The sequence below is a fragment of the Gossypium hirsutum genome, chromosome D11, assembly GCF_007990345.1.
Source record: "Gossypium hirsutum isolate 1008001.06 chromosome D11, Gossypium_hirsutum_v2.1, whole genome shotgun sequence".
Taxonomy (NCBI): domain Eukaryota; kingdom Viridiplantae; phylum Streptophyta; class Magnoliopsida; order Malvales; family Malvaceae; genus Gossypium; species Gossypium hirsutum.
The window spans coordinates 66,460,176-66,476,510 of record NC_053447.1 but is presented as its reverse complement, the minus strand read 5'-3'; the positions used below and the strand labels follow the sequence as shown (position 1 = coordinate 66,476,510).

General features: G+C 30.5%; 4 protein-coding genes across 4 annotated transcripts; all 4 read right to left on the bottom strand.

Annotated features, from left to right (window-relative positions):
- Positions 1 to 653: 653 nt before the first annotated feature.
- Positions 654 to 3,755, bottom strand: LOC107886187 (rust resistance kinase Lr10). The gene is made up of 4 exons (XM_016810048.2): positions 3,016 to 3,755; positions 2,394 to 2,503; positions 1,959 to 1,988; positions 654 to 1,872 (listed from the first exon to the last, which is right to left on the bottom strand). Exons 1-4 carry the CDS (start codon positions 3,753 to 3,755, stop codon positions 701 to 703), a joined length of 2,052 nt encoding a protein of 683 aa, XP_016665537.2. The 3' UTR covers positions 654 to 700.
- Positions 3,756 to 5,254: 1,499 nt separating this feature from the next.
- On the bottom strand, positions 5,255 to 8,463 carry LOC121223448 (LEAF RUST 10 DISEASE-RESISTANCE LOCUS RECEPTOR-LIKE PROTEIN KINASE-like 2.3). Its single transcript, XM_041104922.1, has 4 exons — positions 7,469 to 8,463; positions 6,677 to 6,780; positions 6,554 to 6,583; positions 5,255 to 6,456 (listed from the first exon to the last, which is right to left on the bottom strand). Exons 1-4 carry the CDS (start codon positions 8,158 to 8,160, stop codon positions 5,297 to 5,299), a joined length of 1,986 nt encoding a protein of 661 aa, XP_040960856.1. The 5' UTR covers positions 8,161 to 8,463; the 3' UTR covers positions 5,255 to 5,296.
- Positions 8,464 to 10,636: 2,173 nt separating this feature from the next.
- On the bottom strand, positions 10,637 to 11,697 carry LOC121223449 (uncharacterized). Its single transcript, XM_041104923.1, has one exon. The coding sequence runs from the start codon at positions 11,494 to 11,496 to the stop codon at positions 10,846 to 10,848; it is 651 nt and encodes a 216-aa protein (XP_040960857.1). The 5' UTR covers positions 11,497 to 11,697; the 3' UTR covers positions 10,637 to 10,845.
- An 816-nt stretch (positions 11,698 to 12,513) lies between these two features.
- On the bottom strand, positions 12,514 to 15,792 carry LOC107886158 (LEAF RUST 10 DISEASE-RESISTANCE LOCUS RECEPTOR-LIKE PROTEIN KINASE-like 2.3). Its single transcript, XM_016810005.2, has 4 exons — positions 14,806 to 15,792; positions 14,035 to 14,141; positions 13,903 to 13,932; positions 12,514 to 13,805 (listed from the first exon to the last, which is right to left on the bottom strand). Exons 1-4 carry the CDS (start codon positions 15,495 to 15,497, stop codon positions 12,646 to 12,648), a joined length of 1,989 nt encoding a protein of 662 aa, XP_016665494.2. The 5' UTR covers positions 15,498 to 15,792; the 3' UTR covers positions 12,514 to 12,645.
- Between the last annotated feature and the right edge of the window lie 543 nt (positions 15,793 to 16,335).

The window sequence follows — 16,335 nt, the reverse complement described above, 5'->3', positions numbered from 1 at the left end:
TATACTAAAAAATAAAATATAATATGGGTGGGTCTAAACATGTTTGGTTATCTATTTATAAATAAGAACGAACGGCTCGATCATATTTAAAACGTGTGAATCAAATTGAAACATATGTACTTACGCCATAAACAATTTGGATATGATAAGTTAAAAAACATATATTCTCAATAAAATATAGGAAGGTTATTTTTTTTTTAAAATCCATCAAACCCAAGTTATTTTTGCAATAGGTGCATGTATTTACAATTACAATCTAGTTTATGTATTTTAAATATATTTTAGATCGAATTTGAGCAAGCACTTAACACCTAATCTAATGATTAGTTTATAAAAGTACTTGATTGATACGATACTAATATTTTAATAACTCAATTAAAATGTTTTAAGATTAGGGGATCAATCTAAAATATAGACCATAGTTCAAACTCATTTGATCCTATTAACCCTTGATTAATCTTATAATTTGACATTGTTTTGTAATGAACATGATAACTTTTTTAATACAATGCTTGCATATACTCATACTTTTTTAAATATTTCATTCGAAAAAAAATACGCTTAAGTGCATTTAAATCCACACTCTCTTAATTATTGTAACAATAATAATACTAATTAAATTAAAATTCGATGTACGAGATAAGACGCTTGTATAAATATAATCAGATCTAATATATTGCAATAATTAAAGTTTGATGGGTTACATAATATTTAAGCTAGATTCCTTTGAAGAAGAAGGAAACTTAGATGTCCCTGTAGTTGTAGTGCCATGTGATCGATCTTCGGCTGAATTGGTTGAATTATCATAGGATTGATCCTTAGTCGATACTTCAAAAGGAAGTTGAAAAGGTCTCGGAGGCATTTGGAGAAGCGTGACATCAGTTTCAAACATCTCCAAGACTTTGCTCATTGAAGGACGTTCGCTGGGCTTGATTTGTATGCACCAAGAAGCTGTGATCACCATCTTTTTCACAATAATCTTTTCATCATCCGTTACATCTTTCAAATCTATATCCTCTCCTCGATGATATCGATCGTAAATCCATGATGGGAAGTATGTTTGACTTGTTTGTTCGACCAATGCATTCATATTCTTCCTCCTTCCAACAATTTCCATTAATAACATTCCGAAGCTATAAACATCGGCTTTATACGAGATGCCTCCGAGGTTTTTGTAGATTAGTTCAGGAGCAATGTATCCAATTGTACCTCGTGCTGCAGTTAGTGATACAATGCTATCATCTACAGAATATAGTTTAGCAAGACCGAAATCCGAAACTTTGGGTGTAAAGTTCTCATCTAAAAGAATATTGTGTGGCTTGATATCAAAATGTAAAATCTGCATATCACATCCTTGATGCAAGTATTCTATCCCTCGAGCAATCCCGTGTGCGATATCAAACATTTTTTGCCAACTTAGAAGTGCTTTATCATCTTTGCCAAATACGATTCTATCTAGAGATCCATTCGGCATAAAATCGTAAACAAGTGCTTGTTTTGTTCCCTCCACACAAAATCCAATAAGTTTCGCCACATTAACATGATGAATCCTTCCGAGTGTAGCAACTTCATTAATGAAATCTTGTCCATTACCTTTTACATTACCCAACAATTTTATCGCCACAAGATGATTGCTACGAAGCTTCCCTTTAAACACCGAGCCATAACCCCCCTCACCTAGCTTATCTTTGAAATCTCTCGTCATTTTCTTCACTTCATAATAAGAATATCTGATAGGCATTAAATTATTTTGACTTTGAAGAAACTCTTCGATTGTATCATCAGCGGATAAATGTCTCCTTCGGAATTTGATTGTAACAACCACAATCAAGATGAAAATCCCCACCAACATTCTTAATAGAATCACTCCCCCTTTTTCCAAAAAAGAAAAATACATTAGTCTATATCTTAGAAAATATTTAAATTTTTTCAATTTATATTTATATTTAAAAACATACCTGTTATTCCGATACACATGATATATGTCCCTGAAAAAAAAACATATAATTATATGTACATAAACAAAAGTATTGTATATCGTTATATTAAAAAGTGATTATTGAAGAACGATATACCCTCAAATTTTGTCTCTTGACCCTGAAAAGAATTTACGAATGTTTCTTAATATCTGAAGAAGCAAAACCTTGCTATCACGCAAAACTCTTCAATGGTAATGGACTCGTATGTTCAGTTATCAAGAGGCAATTCTAAATTATCTTCAGAGCCAGGGACAAAACTTTGAGAGTGCATCAATCTCGTTCTTCAGTACAATAACATTTAAAGACGATAATACATTCGTGTATTATCAACATGATGCTCGAACAATGACTTAATAATAATGAATTATAAAGACAATAAAAAAAGTAACACATAAAGAGATGGAGAAAGCTTACTATCAGTTTCAGGTGGAAAACCATTGAAAGCGGATATAAGAGGGCGATGGATAATGTAATATGTAAAGCTGTTCAGGTAGTCTATTAGGGCGTCTCGAACCTTCGCCAATCTAGAAACAATAGAAGAAGAAGATAATTAATTTAGGGGTAAATTATGTATTAGAGATTTAAATAATGAATTAGCAAAATAATATTCATTTTTTTTGTCTAAAATAATGATAAATATAAGTTAATAAAAAATGCATCCATACTTGTAATAATTACGATGTTTCATTATAATTTTTTTGCAATAGAAGCTTTTTAAATGATATGATTCAACTCAACCTATTTAGATTATATAATTGATTTTCTTAAAAAAATTAAGTTGATTTGTCTTAAGTTTTTATTTGGTAATAATTTTTATTTAAATTTATTTATAAAAAAATATAAAAAAAATTTATATCACATAAAATTTAGTTTATATATATAAACTTTAAAAAATGTACTTTTCCAAAAATCTTAAAAAAATTAAGTGGTTGCTTTTAAAATTCGTATGATAAATTTAATAGATGGGTTATTATTTTTGTAATTATTTTTTATAATTGAGTGATAGCAGGAAAAAGAGAAGTTTAAAATGTCTCACATTTGACTAAATGAAAGCTTGCCTGAGCAGAGATCTTGGCCCTGTGGATTGGACCAGGTCAACTCGAACCCCATTGATAGCTTTTCGTAGATTTCCGCAGTAGAAAGGGCTGTGATATTCTTCTTACCCTTAATCGGAATCCAATCGGCGACGACTGTGCAGGACTGATCGAAATCGCGAGGGAAAGTGGTGTCCCGATCTAAGAAATAAAAGAAGGAACCCGTCGGAAACGAATCTGACGACCTATTCCGGCACCGGTCGGCACCGACATAGATCGATGAATTTACCGGCGATGTGCAATTCACAATATACAAAAATTTATATCGGTCCCTAGGTTTTTCATCGTCAATGAACCATGCCGGGAAGAGAAGCTTCTCACAAAAGAAAAAATCTTCGTAGAATCGACCGGTCGGTGGAAGAGAGCAATTACCGGTGACCTGATTTTGATACGAAACTGTAAGTGTTGAATTTTCGTAAAAGATTTCATGGACTTGGAATTTATTATATCGCCTGAAGAACGTGAGTTGGTTGATATCGGCTTCGCAGTCGAGTTCGAAGCGGCGGTCGCCGCACTCCGGCGGCTGAGTTTTTAAGCGAAAAGGGTGGCTGATGTTAACGTTTCCACACTGAGTAACGCCGCAGCGCTTGGTCAGGGTCCTGGAGATGGAAGATTGGGGACATAGAAACAGAAGGAAGATGAGGATGAGGGCTGATAATGGAGGTAATTCTAGTTTCAGCATTGTGAAAAAATGTGATAGAATTTTGTTAACAAAATATATATATTTTTGATTGGTTTTATATGGGTTTTTTATAAAATTATTATAAAAAAAATACAAAATAACCAAAATATTATAATTTTTTTTACTTACCAAAAATTTTTTTATTTACTAAAATATACCAAAAAAAAAACACCTGCAAAAAGCCTGCACAAAAAATGACAAGACCCTGGTCAAGCCAATGCCATTAGCGGATTTTAAGTCAACGAACCATTTAAATTTTTTTATTTAAGTGATTTGGTTGTTAATGTTTTTTTATATATAAAAAAAGTTCTATCAGCGAGTTTTAAGTGACGATTCGACAATCAATATGATGGGTCGATAGCTATCGATAAGTAAAAAGATATATCTTAGATTTAAGTCAATCTGACGGTCAGTGTCGGAGATCAGAGAAATAAGCTATTTGAATTTTTGATTCACGGATTCATGATATCTAAAGTTAGTTATGAAAAAAGAGCTTTTGATTGGTGCAGACAGTGCAAACAGAGAAAATCATATAATATCGATTTTAATAGTCCAGTAACTTAAACGAAAAAATTTGAATAGCTCAATGACTAAATTGTAAGTGAACAAAACAAAATTTTATTTATAGTTTAATAACTAACTATTTACTCTAAAATTAATTAATAGGCTTTGACTCCTATAGTTGAAGTATTATTTGATATTTGAATTATTCTTTTATCAGTTTAGTTTTTTTTATTAATTTGGTTACCATACTTTCATTTTGTATATCCATTATCCATCTGTACATTTTATGTTAAAAAAATTAAATTAACTAATGACACATTATCATGGGTCAACGAAAGCAAAACAATTTATGTTTAAAAAATATTTTTTTTAAATAAATAATTAAAAATCCAAAAATGTTATATCGCTTATTTTATATATATTAAAAAATATTATGTTGACTAGATTCTATAAAATTTAATAATTAATTAATATAAAATAAATTTATATAATTTAGTAAATATACTATATTAGTTAATTGAATAAATTACATTCAATTATATTTTTAAAAAAATTAAAATTAAAATTATTATGTTTTAACTTCATAACCATATTATTAGCGAAACATTACAAAATTTTTAAAAATAAAAAAATAATTAAATATAAATTAATTAACACATATAATAAATCGGTACATCCCACCGGTAAAAAAACTAGTTAGATTTATAAAAAAAAATTATCATAGTTTGGGATGTTTGCTGCAATGAACAGTGAACACCAAATAAGTTTAATTGTTGTTAATAAGATGACATCATTTATATGTTTTTATATTATTTAAAATGATTTTTTTTATTTTTCCAAAAAACATTACTTAAAATAAGATTTTCTAATTATTAATACATCAAATTTTTTTTATATAAATATATAACATTTTAAATACGATTATAATATACAAACATATCATAAAGTATATCAGAGCTCGAAATATAAGAAAAAACAAAAATAAAAAAACCAAATTAAACCAACCATGGTCAATGAATCATATATGAAAAGGTAGCTTACAATATACTTACGGTAATTTCATTTGAAGAATAGAGTAAATACGATGTCTCATCAGTTGAACTATCATGGGGTTGATCTTTGGTTGAAGCATAGGATTGAGTAGCCGTTGCTACTTCAAAGGGAAGTTGAAAAGGTTTTGGAGGCATTTGGAGGAGCTCGACATCCGTTTCGAACATCTCCAAGACTTTGCTCATCGAAGGACGATCGTTAGGTTTTACTTGTACACACCAAGAAGCTATTATCACCATCTTCTTCACCATAATCTTTTCGTCATCCGTAACATCTCCCAAATCTACATCTTCTCCATGATAATATCGATCGTAAATCCATGACGGGAAGTATTTTTGGCTTTCGTGATCGGCAGATGTGTTCATATTCTTCCTCCTTCCTATGATTTCCATTAATAACATTCCGAAGCTGTAAACATCGGCTTTATATGAGATGCCTCCGAGGTTTTTGTAGACCAATTCAGGAGCAATGTAACCTATAGTACCTCGTGCTGCTGTTAGAGATACGATGCTATCATCTACTGAAAACCGTTTAGCAAGACCGAAATCAGCAACTTTTGGTGTAAAGTTCTCGTCTAGTAAAATATTGTGCGGCTTGATATCAAAATGTAAAATCTGCATGTCACATCCTTGATGTAAGTAGTCGAGCCCTCGAGCCACCCCAAGCGCAATATCAAACATCTTTTTCCAACTTAAGTCAACCTTATTTTCTTTTGCGAATATAATCCGATCTAGAGATCCATTCGGCATAAAATCATAAACGAGAGCTTGTTTTGATCCCTCAACACAAAATCCAATAAGTTTCGCCACATTAACATGATGAATCCTCCCTATCGTAGCAACTTCATTGATGAAATCCTGGCCATTACCTTTCGCCTTCCCCAATAACTTTATTGCTACAAAATAACCACTACGAAGCTTTCCTTTAAACACCGAACCATAACCGCCTTCGCCTAATTTATCCTTAAAACCATTACTCATTTTCTCTATTTCTCGATAAGAATACCTTATCGGCATCAAATCTTTTTGACGTTCAAGAAACTCTTCGATCGTATCATCCGCACATAAATGTCTTCTTCTCCATTTGTAAATAACAAGTCCAATCAAGCAAATTATCCCGGGCAAAGTCCTTGCTAAGATAAATCCTCCTTTAAAAAGAAAATTAAATTTCAACATATTAGTATTTTTTTAAAAATATCTAATAAACTCTTTAAATATTCATTTTAGCTAAAATTTAAAGCTTACCCGTTATTTGAAGACATAAAATATAAGTACCTAAAAAAACAATAAAAAGTAAGAAAAAATAATTAATTGAATATAAGGGAAAAAAATTACAAATAATAAGGAAGTTTTGGAAATTAACCATACTTTTAGGTGCATAATATGAATCATGGGCAATATGGGGGCCTTTGAATAAGTAATGGATGAAGCTGTCAATGTAACTTTGCAAGGCATATTCCAAGTCTCCTAACCTGAAAAATATTTGTAAATAATTACGAGAAAATATACCTCATTTTAAATTAAAATGGTAAATATATATTTATAAAAAAGAATAAAAACTATACATCTTTCTCTTTTCTGGTTACTATTCACAAATTTGAAATTTAATCTTTATATTTTTTCAAAAATTTCATATTATCTTTTTTTTTTCTTTCAAATTTTAAATTTAATTGTTAATATTATAAAATTTATCAATGTAACATTTTAAAATAAAAAATATTCATTTAGTAATAATATAATTAAAAAATAATATTATAATCAGGGCGTACCTAGGGAGAGGGCAAACCCTTGACTCCAGAAAAAATTTTCATTTTAGCCCTTTAAAGTTTTTAAAATTTTAAATTAATAAAAGTAAAATTATACTTTGACCCCTTAAAAATAATAAAAAATTGATTTAATCATTTAAAAATTATAAAGATATAAACTATTAAAATGATAAAATTGCATTTTTATTATCGTAAAAATTACAATTAATTTCGACTCCCTTACAAAAAGTTTCCGGTTTCGCCCTATAACAAAATAATTTTAATAATTGAACCTAAATTTTGAAATCTGAAAAATAAAGATTATTAAAAGTAAAAGTATATTAAATTTACAAAGAATATAACCAGACAATTATAATGAAGTATGACTATTAATTTTTTTTTATATTGAACTTACAAGGCATGGATAGGACTGGCCTGCTGCGACTTGGAACCGAAGCTCCAAGACAATTCGAACCCCGGCTTTAACAGCTTCTCGTAGATGTCCGAAGTAGAGAAGCCACTTATATTCTGAACCATAACAGGAACCGTAGCTTCGATTCTGCAAGACTCATCGAAATCTCGAGGCGAAGTTCGTTCACCCAGAAAATAAACGTATGAATCTGGTGGCGGATCGGAACCGGAAGAGTTAACGGGGCAACGCGAGGCATCAATATACAAAGATGATTTAATCGCCTTTGTGCAGTTCACTACATACATGAAACTCAATGGGAAAACCCAAGGATACGGCCTTTTATCCCAGAACAATAAGGAGCCGCGAGGAAGGGAACAATCATCCACAGCGAGGTTTGGGTCAATAGCTCGGATCGTAGAGTATTCGTACCAGATCTTTTGGACGTAGAATCTGCCATGGTTTAAGGATAAAACGGTGCGGTTGTTGCTGTCGCAGTCGAGTTCGAATCGAGGTTCGCCGCAGTTGGGAGGTTGGGTTGGTAATCGAAAAGGGTAGCTGATTGTGACATTTCCACAAACAGTTGAGTTGCAATATTTGTTTCTGGTTTTGGCCACACAAAGTTCCGGTAATTGAAGTAAAACAACAATAGCGGCCACGAGGCCATGGATTGGAAGCTGTGGTTTGGGTTTTGGCATGGCAGAATCTGGATGAGGAGAGATTGGAAGGTACAGAAAGAAACAAAAAATTTTGACAGTATATTGAACCAGATCGCCATCCTTGAAAACAGAGAAAGTCAAATGCCATAACTGAATGGGGGATACCTTTTATCAAGTTGATATTAAAATAATGCAGTGTATAAAAACGAATTGTTCGGTTTTGACATCATTGGGAAATAGCGTTCATCTTGTACTCATATATTATGGGATCAAATCTTAATTATGTGTACGGTGGAAATTTGGGTATCCACTGTGGATAATAATAATTGATTAATTCATTTTTGTAGGTGCTCTTCTAAATAAATAAGCTTTATTTTTATAGACGAAGATCAAATCCCAATATTATTATTAAGAGATTAGGGGAGCAACAATCACCTTATATTTCATAATTTCTGTAGGTAAACTATTAAAATAATCAATTTTATTTCTCTCAAGTTATATTTAAGTCACTTATATTTAAAATGTTACGTTTTAATCACTTATATTATCGTGTTGTAATATTTTAGTCACTGAAGGTTAACTTTCGTTAACAGTGTAACGGTAAGCTGACGTGATACGTTAAATCATCATTTCAAACGAAAATTTTAGGTTAAATTATAGAATTTGTCCCTATATTTTTTTATTTTGAGCAATTTTTTTTCTCTTTTACGTTAAAAGAGATGGAGAATAGAGGAAAATAGAGGGAGAACCGGAGAAGTAAAAGAGAATGAAAAAAAAAAGGAAAAGAGAAGGAAAGTTAAAAGAATATAAAAGAAAAAAATAAATTGCTTAAAATGATATAGGGACCGATTGTTTGATTTAACCTAAATTTTTTATTTAACGTGCCATGTCAGTTTACCGTTACACCACTAATGGCAATTAACGGATCAGTGGCTAAAATATTACAACATGTTAACGCAAATGACTAATACGTAATATTTCAAACATAAGTGACTAAAATAAAACTTAAGGGAAACACAAATAACTATTTTGATTATTTACCTTATTTTTTAAAAAGTTTTAATAACAAATTTCTAGTTCACAATATCAAATTCAAATTCAGAAACTGTATGTTTAGAGAATCATTTAGTAATTGCAAATTGTTGTAATTATTTATAATTATATATATGTGAAATTTTTGGTAATTATTATTAGTTGATCTCATTGAATTGAATGTAATCGAAGTATTTTAATTAAAATTAAGGTAATTAGAAGAATAATTACAAACAATTACACTCAAATATAATTATTTTATAGCTTTTGTAAATACATCTTATGTTATTTAAGTTTAAAAATATTTTTTTATACAATAATAATTAAATTTAGATCATATATTTATTTTTAAAAATATAATTATATGTTTTCTTTATTAATCTTGTTTGAATATTTTAAAATTTTTAGCGATGAGAGAGATAGTTTCCATGCATTTATGATTGACCAATGATCAACTAATTATAATAAAGAGTATGTGCTTAATATTAAAAAGAGAATAACACAAAAATAGGATGCAATAATAATTAGAAAAATTGCATCGAATGTTTATTTTTCTTGTTAATTTTATTAGTAATTGTATTGTGGAGTACTTTAGACGAACATATACACACTATAATTTAATTTTAAAATTTGTTACTTGCTTAGAGAATTTTTTTCAAGGATTATTGATAAATTTTTTATAATAATTGATATTTTTTTAAATTTAAAATTATGTAATTGTATTATTATATCATACCATAGATGCAAAGGTAAGGCCTCTGTGCCTTGGTTGGTGGCTCAAAATCCCATAGGTGCAATGTGCATAATTAATATTTTGCATAATATTGACACCTTTTTCATGAACTTGTAAGCCATATCTCTACCAATCGAGGCGCTTCCTAAACTCCGTTAACCCCTTTAGGCTCTCCTTAGAGCATGGAAGACAAAATCCCTACAAAGACAATACCTTCTATTGTGCGTATGAGACACTCCAACAAATTTCAACAATATTTTTTGTATTTGGATTGAGCGAGTATTTGGTAGGAGTATTATTCGATTAATACTTGAACCAAACTATCGTTAATCAAATTAACCGAAATTTTAAATCTTTTAATCATTAACCAAATTGAATTTTTTTTAAACTCATTAATCGAACCCAATTAATTTCAGTTAATGACTTGAATTAACAAAAAATTATACATGTTCTTTTAGTTCAAAAAATTTAAAATATGACAAAATAGCAATGTTGTTTTTCTTTGTTTTTAGTTTAAAGAAGTTTAAAAGAAAACAAAAATAACAAATAACACAATAGCAAAACTAAATTAAAAACATAACGGCAATGAAATAATTGATATTGAAATGAATATGAAATTACAAAAAAAATAAACTAGTTACTCTAAATAGGGTTTATTCTATTTTGGTCATTCTATTTTTTTTAATTTAGTCATTTTAATTAAGATAATTGACTATTAAAAAATTTTGTTAATTACTAATGAATGAATTGTTGATATAACACATTAAGTGACTGACATATATCCTCTTTGTAATTAGCTAAAAACACCCTGCTTTTTTCTTTTTCCTTTTTGTTCTTTCTCTTCTCTTGCTTCTTTTTCTTTTTTGTTTTCTGAGATGGCAGATGAGCCTTTTCTCATCCATTTAGCGAAAATGAAACAAAACTCGGAAAATGTTGCTCAACAAACCCAGATTTCCTAGTTATAAATCAAGTTTTTTGTTTATCATTCTCTTGGCTATGGTTGAGGCTTGAAGATGAAGCTGAACTGAATTCTCCAAGTAGTGGTAATTAATGGAGATTGTTAGCAAGAACGGAGGGCGACCACCAGTGGCCCAGAATGCCTCACTTGGTAATTGAATAGAATTGAGAAGATTTGATGGTAGTCTATGAAAAAGGGGCACATTTGACTCCTCCAAGCTGTGTTGTGCTTCAATTACACCTGGCGACGATTCATCGTCAATGAGCCATGCCGGGAAGAGAAGCTTCTCACAAAAGAAAAAATCTTCGTAGAACCGACCGGTCGGTGGAAGAGAGCAATTACCGGTGACCTGATTTTGATACGAAACTGTAAGTGTTGAATTTTCATAAAAGATTTCATGGACTTGGAATTTATTATATCGCCTGAAGAACGTGAGTTGGTTGATATCGGCTTCGCAGTCGAGTTCGAAGAGGCAGTCGCCGCACTCCGGCGGCTGAGCTTTTAAGCGAAAAGGGTGGCTGATGTTAACGTTTCCACACTGAGTAATGCCGCAGCGCTTGGGCAGGGTCCTGGAGATGGAAGATTGGGGACATAGAAACAGAAGGAAGATGAGGATGAGGCTTGATAATGGAGGTAATTCTAGTTTCAGCATTGTGAAAAAATGTGATAGAATTTTGTTAACAAAACATATCTATTTTTGATTGGTTTTATATGGTTTGGAGTGAGTATGCCAAGGTTTCAAACTATTATTAATATTTGTGAAAGTCCACGCGTGAAGCTAATCAGAATAAATTATGAGTAAGTTTTGGTTTTCCTAATTTAATTATAAAAGTTATAATTTGTTCAATAGATTATTTAAAATTTTTTATTTAAGTGATTTGGTTCTTAATATTTTTTTGTATATAAAAAAGTCCTGCCAGTGAATTTTAAGTGACAATTCGATAGTCAGTATGGTGGGTCGATAGCCAGCGACGAGTAAAAAGATATACCTTAGATCCAAGTTAATCTGACGGTCAACGTCGGAGATCAGAGAAATAAGCTATTTGAATTTTTGATTCACAGATTCATGATACCCAAACCTAGCTATGAAAAAAGAGCAAACAGAAAAATCATATAACATCGATTTTAATAGTCCAGTAACTTAAACGAAAAAATTAAATAATTCAATGACTAAATTGTAAGTGAACAAAACAAAAAATTATTTATAGTTTAATAACTAACGATGTAATTTACCCTAAAATTAATTAATAGGCTTTTGACTCCTATAGTTCAATTATTATTTTGATATTTAAATTATTTTTTATCAGTTTAGTTTTTTTTATTAATTTGGTTACCATACTTTCATTTTGTATATCCATTATCCATCTATACATTTTATGTTAAAAAAATTAAATCAACTAACGAAACATTATCATGGGTCAACGAAAGCAAAATAATTTATGTTTTTTAAATAATTAATTAAAAATCCAAAAAAGTTATATCGTTTATTTTATATATATTAAAAAATTATTATTATGTTGACTAGATTTTATAAAATATAATAATTAATATAATATAATATAAATTTATATGTTTTATATTATTTAAAATGAAAAATTTTATTTTTATTTTTCTAAAAAACAGTACTTAAAATAAGATTTTCTAATTATTAATACATCAAATTTTTTTATAAATATATAGCATTTTAAACACGACCATAATATACAAACATATCATAAAGTATATCAGAGCTCGAAATATAAGAAAAAAAAAAACCAAATTAAACCAACCATGGTCAATGAATCATATATGAAGAGGTAGCTTACAATATACTTACACTAATTTCATTTGAAGAATGGAGTAAATCAGATGTCTCATCAGTTGAACTATCATGGGGTTGATCTTTGGTTGAAGCATAGGATTGAGTAGCCGTTGCTACTTCAAAGGGAAGTTGAAAAGGTTTCGGAGGCATTTGGAGGAGCTCGACATCCGTTTCGAACATTTCCAAGACTTTGCTCATCGAAGGACGACCATTAGGTTTTACTTGTACACACCAAGAAGCTATTATCACCATCTTCTTCACCATAATCTTTTCGTCATCCGTAACATCTCCCAAATCTACATCTTCTCCATGATAGTATCGATCGTAAATCCATGACGGGAAGTATTTTTGGCTTTCGTGTTCGGCAGATGTGTTCATATTCTTCCTCCTTCCTATGATTTCCATTAATAACATTCCGAAGCTGTAAACATCGGCTTTATATGAGACGCCTCCGAGGTTTTTGTAGACCAATTCAGGAGCAATGTAACCTATCGTACCTCGTGCTACTGTTAGAGATACGATGCTATCATCTACTGAAAATCGTTTAGCAAGACCAAAATCTGCAACTTTTGGTGTAAAGTTCTCGTATAGTAAAATATCGTGCGGCTTGATATCAAAATGTAAAATCTGCATGTCACATCCTTGATGTAAGTAGTCGAGCCCTCGAGCCACCCCAAGTGCAATATCAAACATCTTTTTCCAACTTAAGTCAACCTTATTTTCTTTTGTGAATATAATCCGATCTAGAGATCCATTCGGCATAAAATCATAAACGAGAGCATGTTTTGATCCCTCAACACAAAATCCAGTAAGTTTCGCCACATTAACATGATGAATCCTCCCGATCGTAGCAACTTCATTGATGAAATCCTGGCCATTACCTTTTGCCTTCCCCAATAACTTTATTGCTACAAAATAACCACTACGAAGCTTTCCTTTAAACACCGAACCATAACCGCCTTCGCCTAATTTATCCTTAAAACCATTACTCATTTTCTCTATTTCGCGATAAGAATACCTTATCGGCATCAAATCTTTTTGACGTTCAAGAAACTCTTCGATCGTATCATCTGCACATAAATGTCTTCTTCTCCATTTGTAAATAACAAGTCCAATCAAGCAAATTATCCCGGGCAAAATCCTTGCTAAGATAAATCCTCCTTTAAAAAGAAAATTAAATTTCAACATATTAGTATTTTTTTTAAAATATCTAATAAACTCTTTAAATATTCATTTTAGCTAAAATTTAAAGCTTACCTGTTATTTGAAGACATAAAATATAAGTACCTAAAAAAACAATAAAAGTAAGAAAAAATAATTAATTGAATATAAGGGAAAAAAAAGGAAAAAAATTACAAATAATAAGGAAGTTTTGGAAATTAACCATACTTTTAGGTGCATAATATGAAGCATGGGCGGCAATATGGGGGCCTTTGAATAAGTAATGGATGAAGCTGTCAATGTAACTTTGCAAGGCATATTCCAAGTCTCCTAACCTGAAAAATATTTGTAAATAATTAAGAGAAAATATAACTAATTTTAAATTAAAATGGTAAACGCATATTTATAAAAAAGAATAAAAACTATACATCTTTCTCTTTTCTGGTTACTATTCACAAATTTAAAATTTAATCTTTATATTTTTTTAAAAAATTTCATACTATCTTTTTTTTTTTAATTTCAAGTTTAATTGTTAATATTATAAAATTTATCAATGTAACATTTTAAAATAAAAAATATTCACTTGATAATAATATAATTAAAAAAAGAATTTGTAATCAAGGCATACCTAGGGAACGGGCAGGCCACTGGCCCCCTAAAATAGAAAACATTTTCATTTATGCCCTTTAAAGTTAAAATTTTAAATTAATAAAAGTAAAATTACACTTTAACCCCTAAAAATAATAAAAATTTAATTTAATTCATTAAAAATTATAAAGATATAAATTATTAAAATGATGAAATTATATTTTTATTATCGTAAAAATTACAATTAATTTCGACCCCTTAAAAAAAGTTGCTGGCCCTATAACAAAATAATTTTAATAATTAAACCTAAATTTTAAAATCTAAAAAATAAAGAGAACAAATTACTAAAAATAAAAGTATATTAAATTTATATTCTAGTATCAATATTAATTTTTTTTATATTGAACTTACAAGGCATCGATAGGACTGGCCTGCTGCGACTTGAAACCGAAGGTCCAAGACAATTCGAACCCCGGCTTTAACAGCTTCTCGTAGATGTCCGAAGTAGAGAAGCCACTTATATCCTGAACTATAACAGGAACCGTAGCTTCGATTCTGCAAGACTCATCGAAATCTCGAGGCGAAGTTCGTTCACCCAGAAAATAAACGTATGAATCTGGTGGCGGATCGGAACCGGAAGAGTTAACGGGGCAACGCGAGGCATCAATATACAAAGATGATTTAATCGCCTTTGTGCAGTTCACTACATACATGAGACTCAATGGGAAAACCGAAGAATACGGCCCTTTATCCCAGAACAATAAGGAGCCGCGAGGAAGGGAACAATCATCCACAGCGAGGTTTGGGTCAATAGCTCGGATAGTAGAGTATTCGTACCAGATATTTTGGACGTAGAATCTGCCATGGTTTAAGGATAAAACGGTGCGGTTGTTGCTGTCGCAGTCGAGTTCGAATCGAGGTTCGCCGCAGTTGGGAGGTTGGGTTGGTAATCGAAAAGGGTAGCTGATTGTGACATTTCCACAAACAGTTGAGTTGCAATATTTGTTTCTGGTTTTGGCCACACAAAGTTCCGGTAATTGAAGTAAAACAACAATAGCGGCCACGAGGCCATGGATTGGAAGCTGTGGTTTGGGTTTTGGCATGGCAGAATCTGGATGAGGAGAGATTGGAAGGTACAGAAAGAAACAAAAAAGTTTGACAGTATATTGAACCAGATCGCCATCCTGAAAACAGAGAAACTCAAATGCCGTAACTGAATGGGCAAGTTGATATTAAAATAATGCAGTGTATAAAAACGAATTGCTCGGTTTTGACATCTTTGGGAAATAGCGTTCATCTTGTACTCATATATTATGGGATCAAATCTAATATGTGTATGGTGGAAATTTGGGTATCTACTGTGGATAATAATAATTGATTAATTCATTTTTGTAATCGGTGCTCGCTTTTTTTTTATAGACGAAGATCAAATCCCAATTTTATTATTAAGAGATTAGGGGAGCAACAATGACGTTATATTTCATAATTTCTTTAGGCAAACTATTAAAATAATTAATTTTGTTTCTCTCATGTTATATTTAAGTCATTTATATTTAAAATGTTACATTTTAATCACTTACATTATCATGTTGTAATATGTTAGTCACCGAGGGTTAATTGCCGTTGACAGTGTAACGGCAAGTTGACGTGGCATGTTAAATCATCATTTCAAACGAAATTTTAGGTTAAATTATAGAATTGGTCTCTATATTTTTCTTATATTGAGCAATTTAATTTTTTTTCTTTTACGTTAAAAGATATGGAGAAGGGAGAAAAATAAAGTGAGAAGTAGAAGAGAATGGAAAAAAAAATGAAAAGAGAAGGAAAGTTAAAAGAATATAAAAGAAAAAAATTTGCTTAAAATGATATGGGGACCAATTTTTGAATTTAACCTAAATTTTTTGTTTGAAATGATGATTTAATGTGCCACGTCAGTTTATC

What these genes read in the sequence shown, in the direction of transcription:
- LOC107886158 (XM_016810005.2), bottom strand. Translation starts at nt 15,497, where the DNA reads ATGCCAAAACCCAAACCACAGCTTCCAATCCATGGCCTCGTGGCCGCT. An exon ending in GCCAGTCCTATCGATGCCTT is followed by an intron (nt 14,142 to 14,805) that starts GTAAGTTCAATA and finishes AATATTTTTCAG; the next exon opens with GTTAGGAGACTTGGAATATG. An exon ending in TTTATGTCTTCAAATAACAG is followed by an intron (nt 13,806 to 13,902) that starts GTAAGCTTTAAA and finishes TTCTTTTTAAAG; the next exon opens with GAGGATTTATCTTAGCAAGG.
- LOC107886187 (XM_016810048.2), bottom strand. Translation starts at nt 3,755, where the DNA reads ATGCTGAAACTAGAATTACCTCCATTATCAGCCCTCATCCTCATCTTC. An exon ending in AAGCTTTCATTTAGTCAAAT is followed by an intron (nt 2,504 to 3,015) that starts GTGAGACATTTT and finishes TATTGTTTCTAG; the next exon opens with ATTGGCGAAGGTTCGAGACG. An exon ending in TTTTCCACCTGAAACTGATA is followed by an intron (nt 1,989 to 2,393) that starts GTAAGCTTTCTC and finishes TTTTTTTTTCAG; the next exon opens with GGACATATATCATGTGTATC.
- LOC121223448 (XM_041104922.1), bottom strand. Translation starts at nt 8,160, where the DNA reads ATGCCAAAACCCAAACCACAGCTTCCAATCCATGGCCTCGTGGCCGCT. An exon ending in TTCATATTATGCACCTAAAA is followed by an intron (nt 6,584 to 6,676) that starts GTATGGTTAATT and finishes TTGTTTTTTTAG; the next exon opens with GTACTTATATTTTATGTCTT. An exon ending in TTTATGTCTTCAAATAACGG is followed by an intron (nt 6,457 to 6,553) that starts GTAAGCTTTAAA and finishes TTCTTTTTAAAG; the next exon opens with GAGGATTTATCTTAGCAAGG.
- LOC121223449 (XM_041104923.1), bottom strand. Translation starts at nt 11,496, where the DNA reads ATGCTGAAACTAGAATTACCTCCATTATCAAGCCTCATCCTCATCTTC.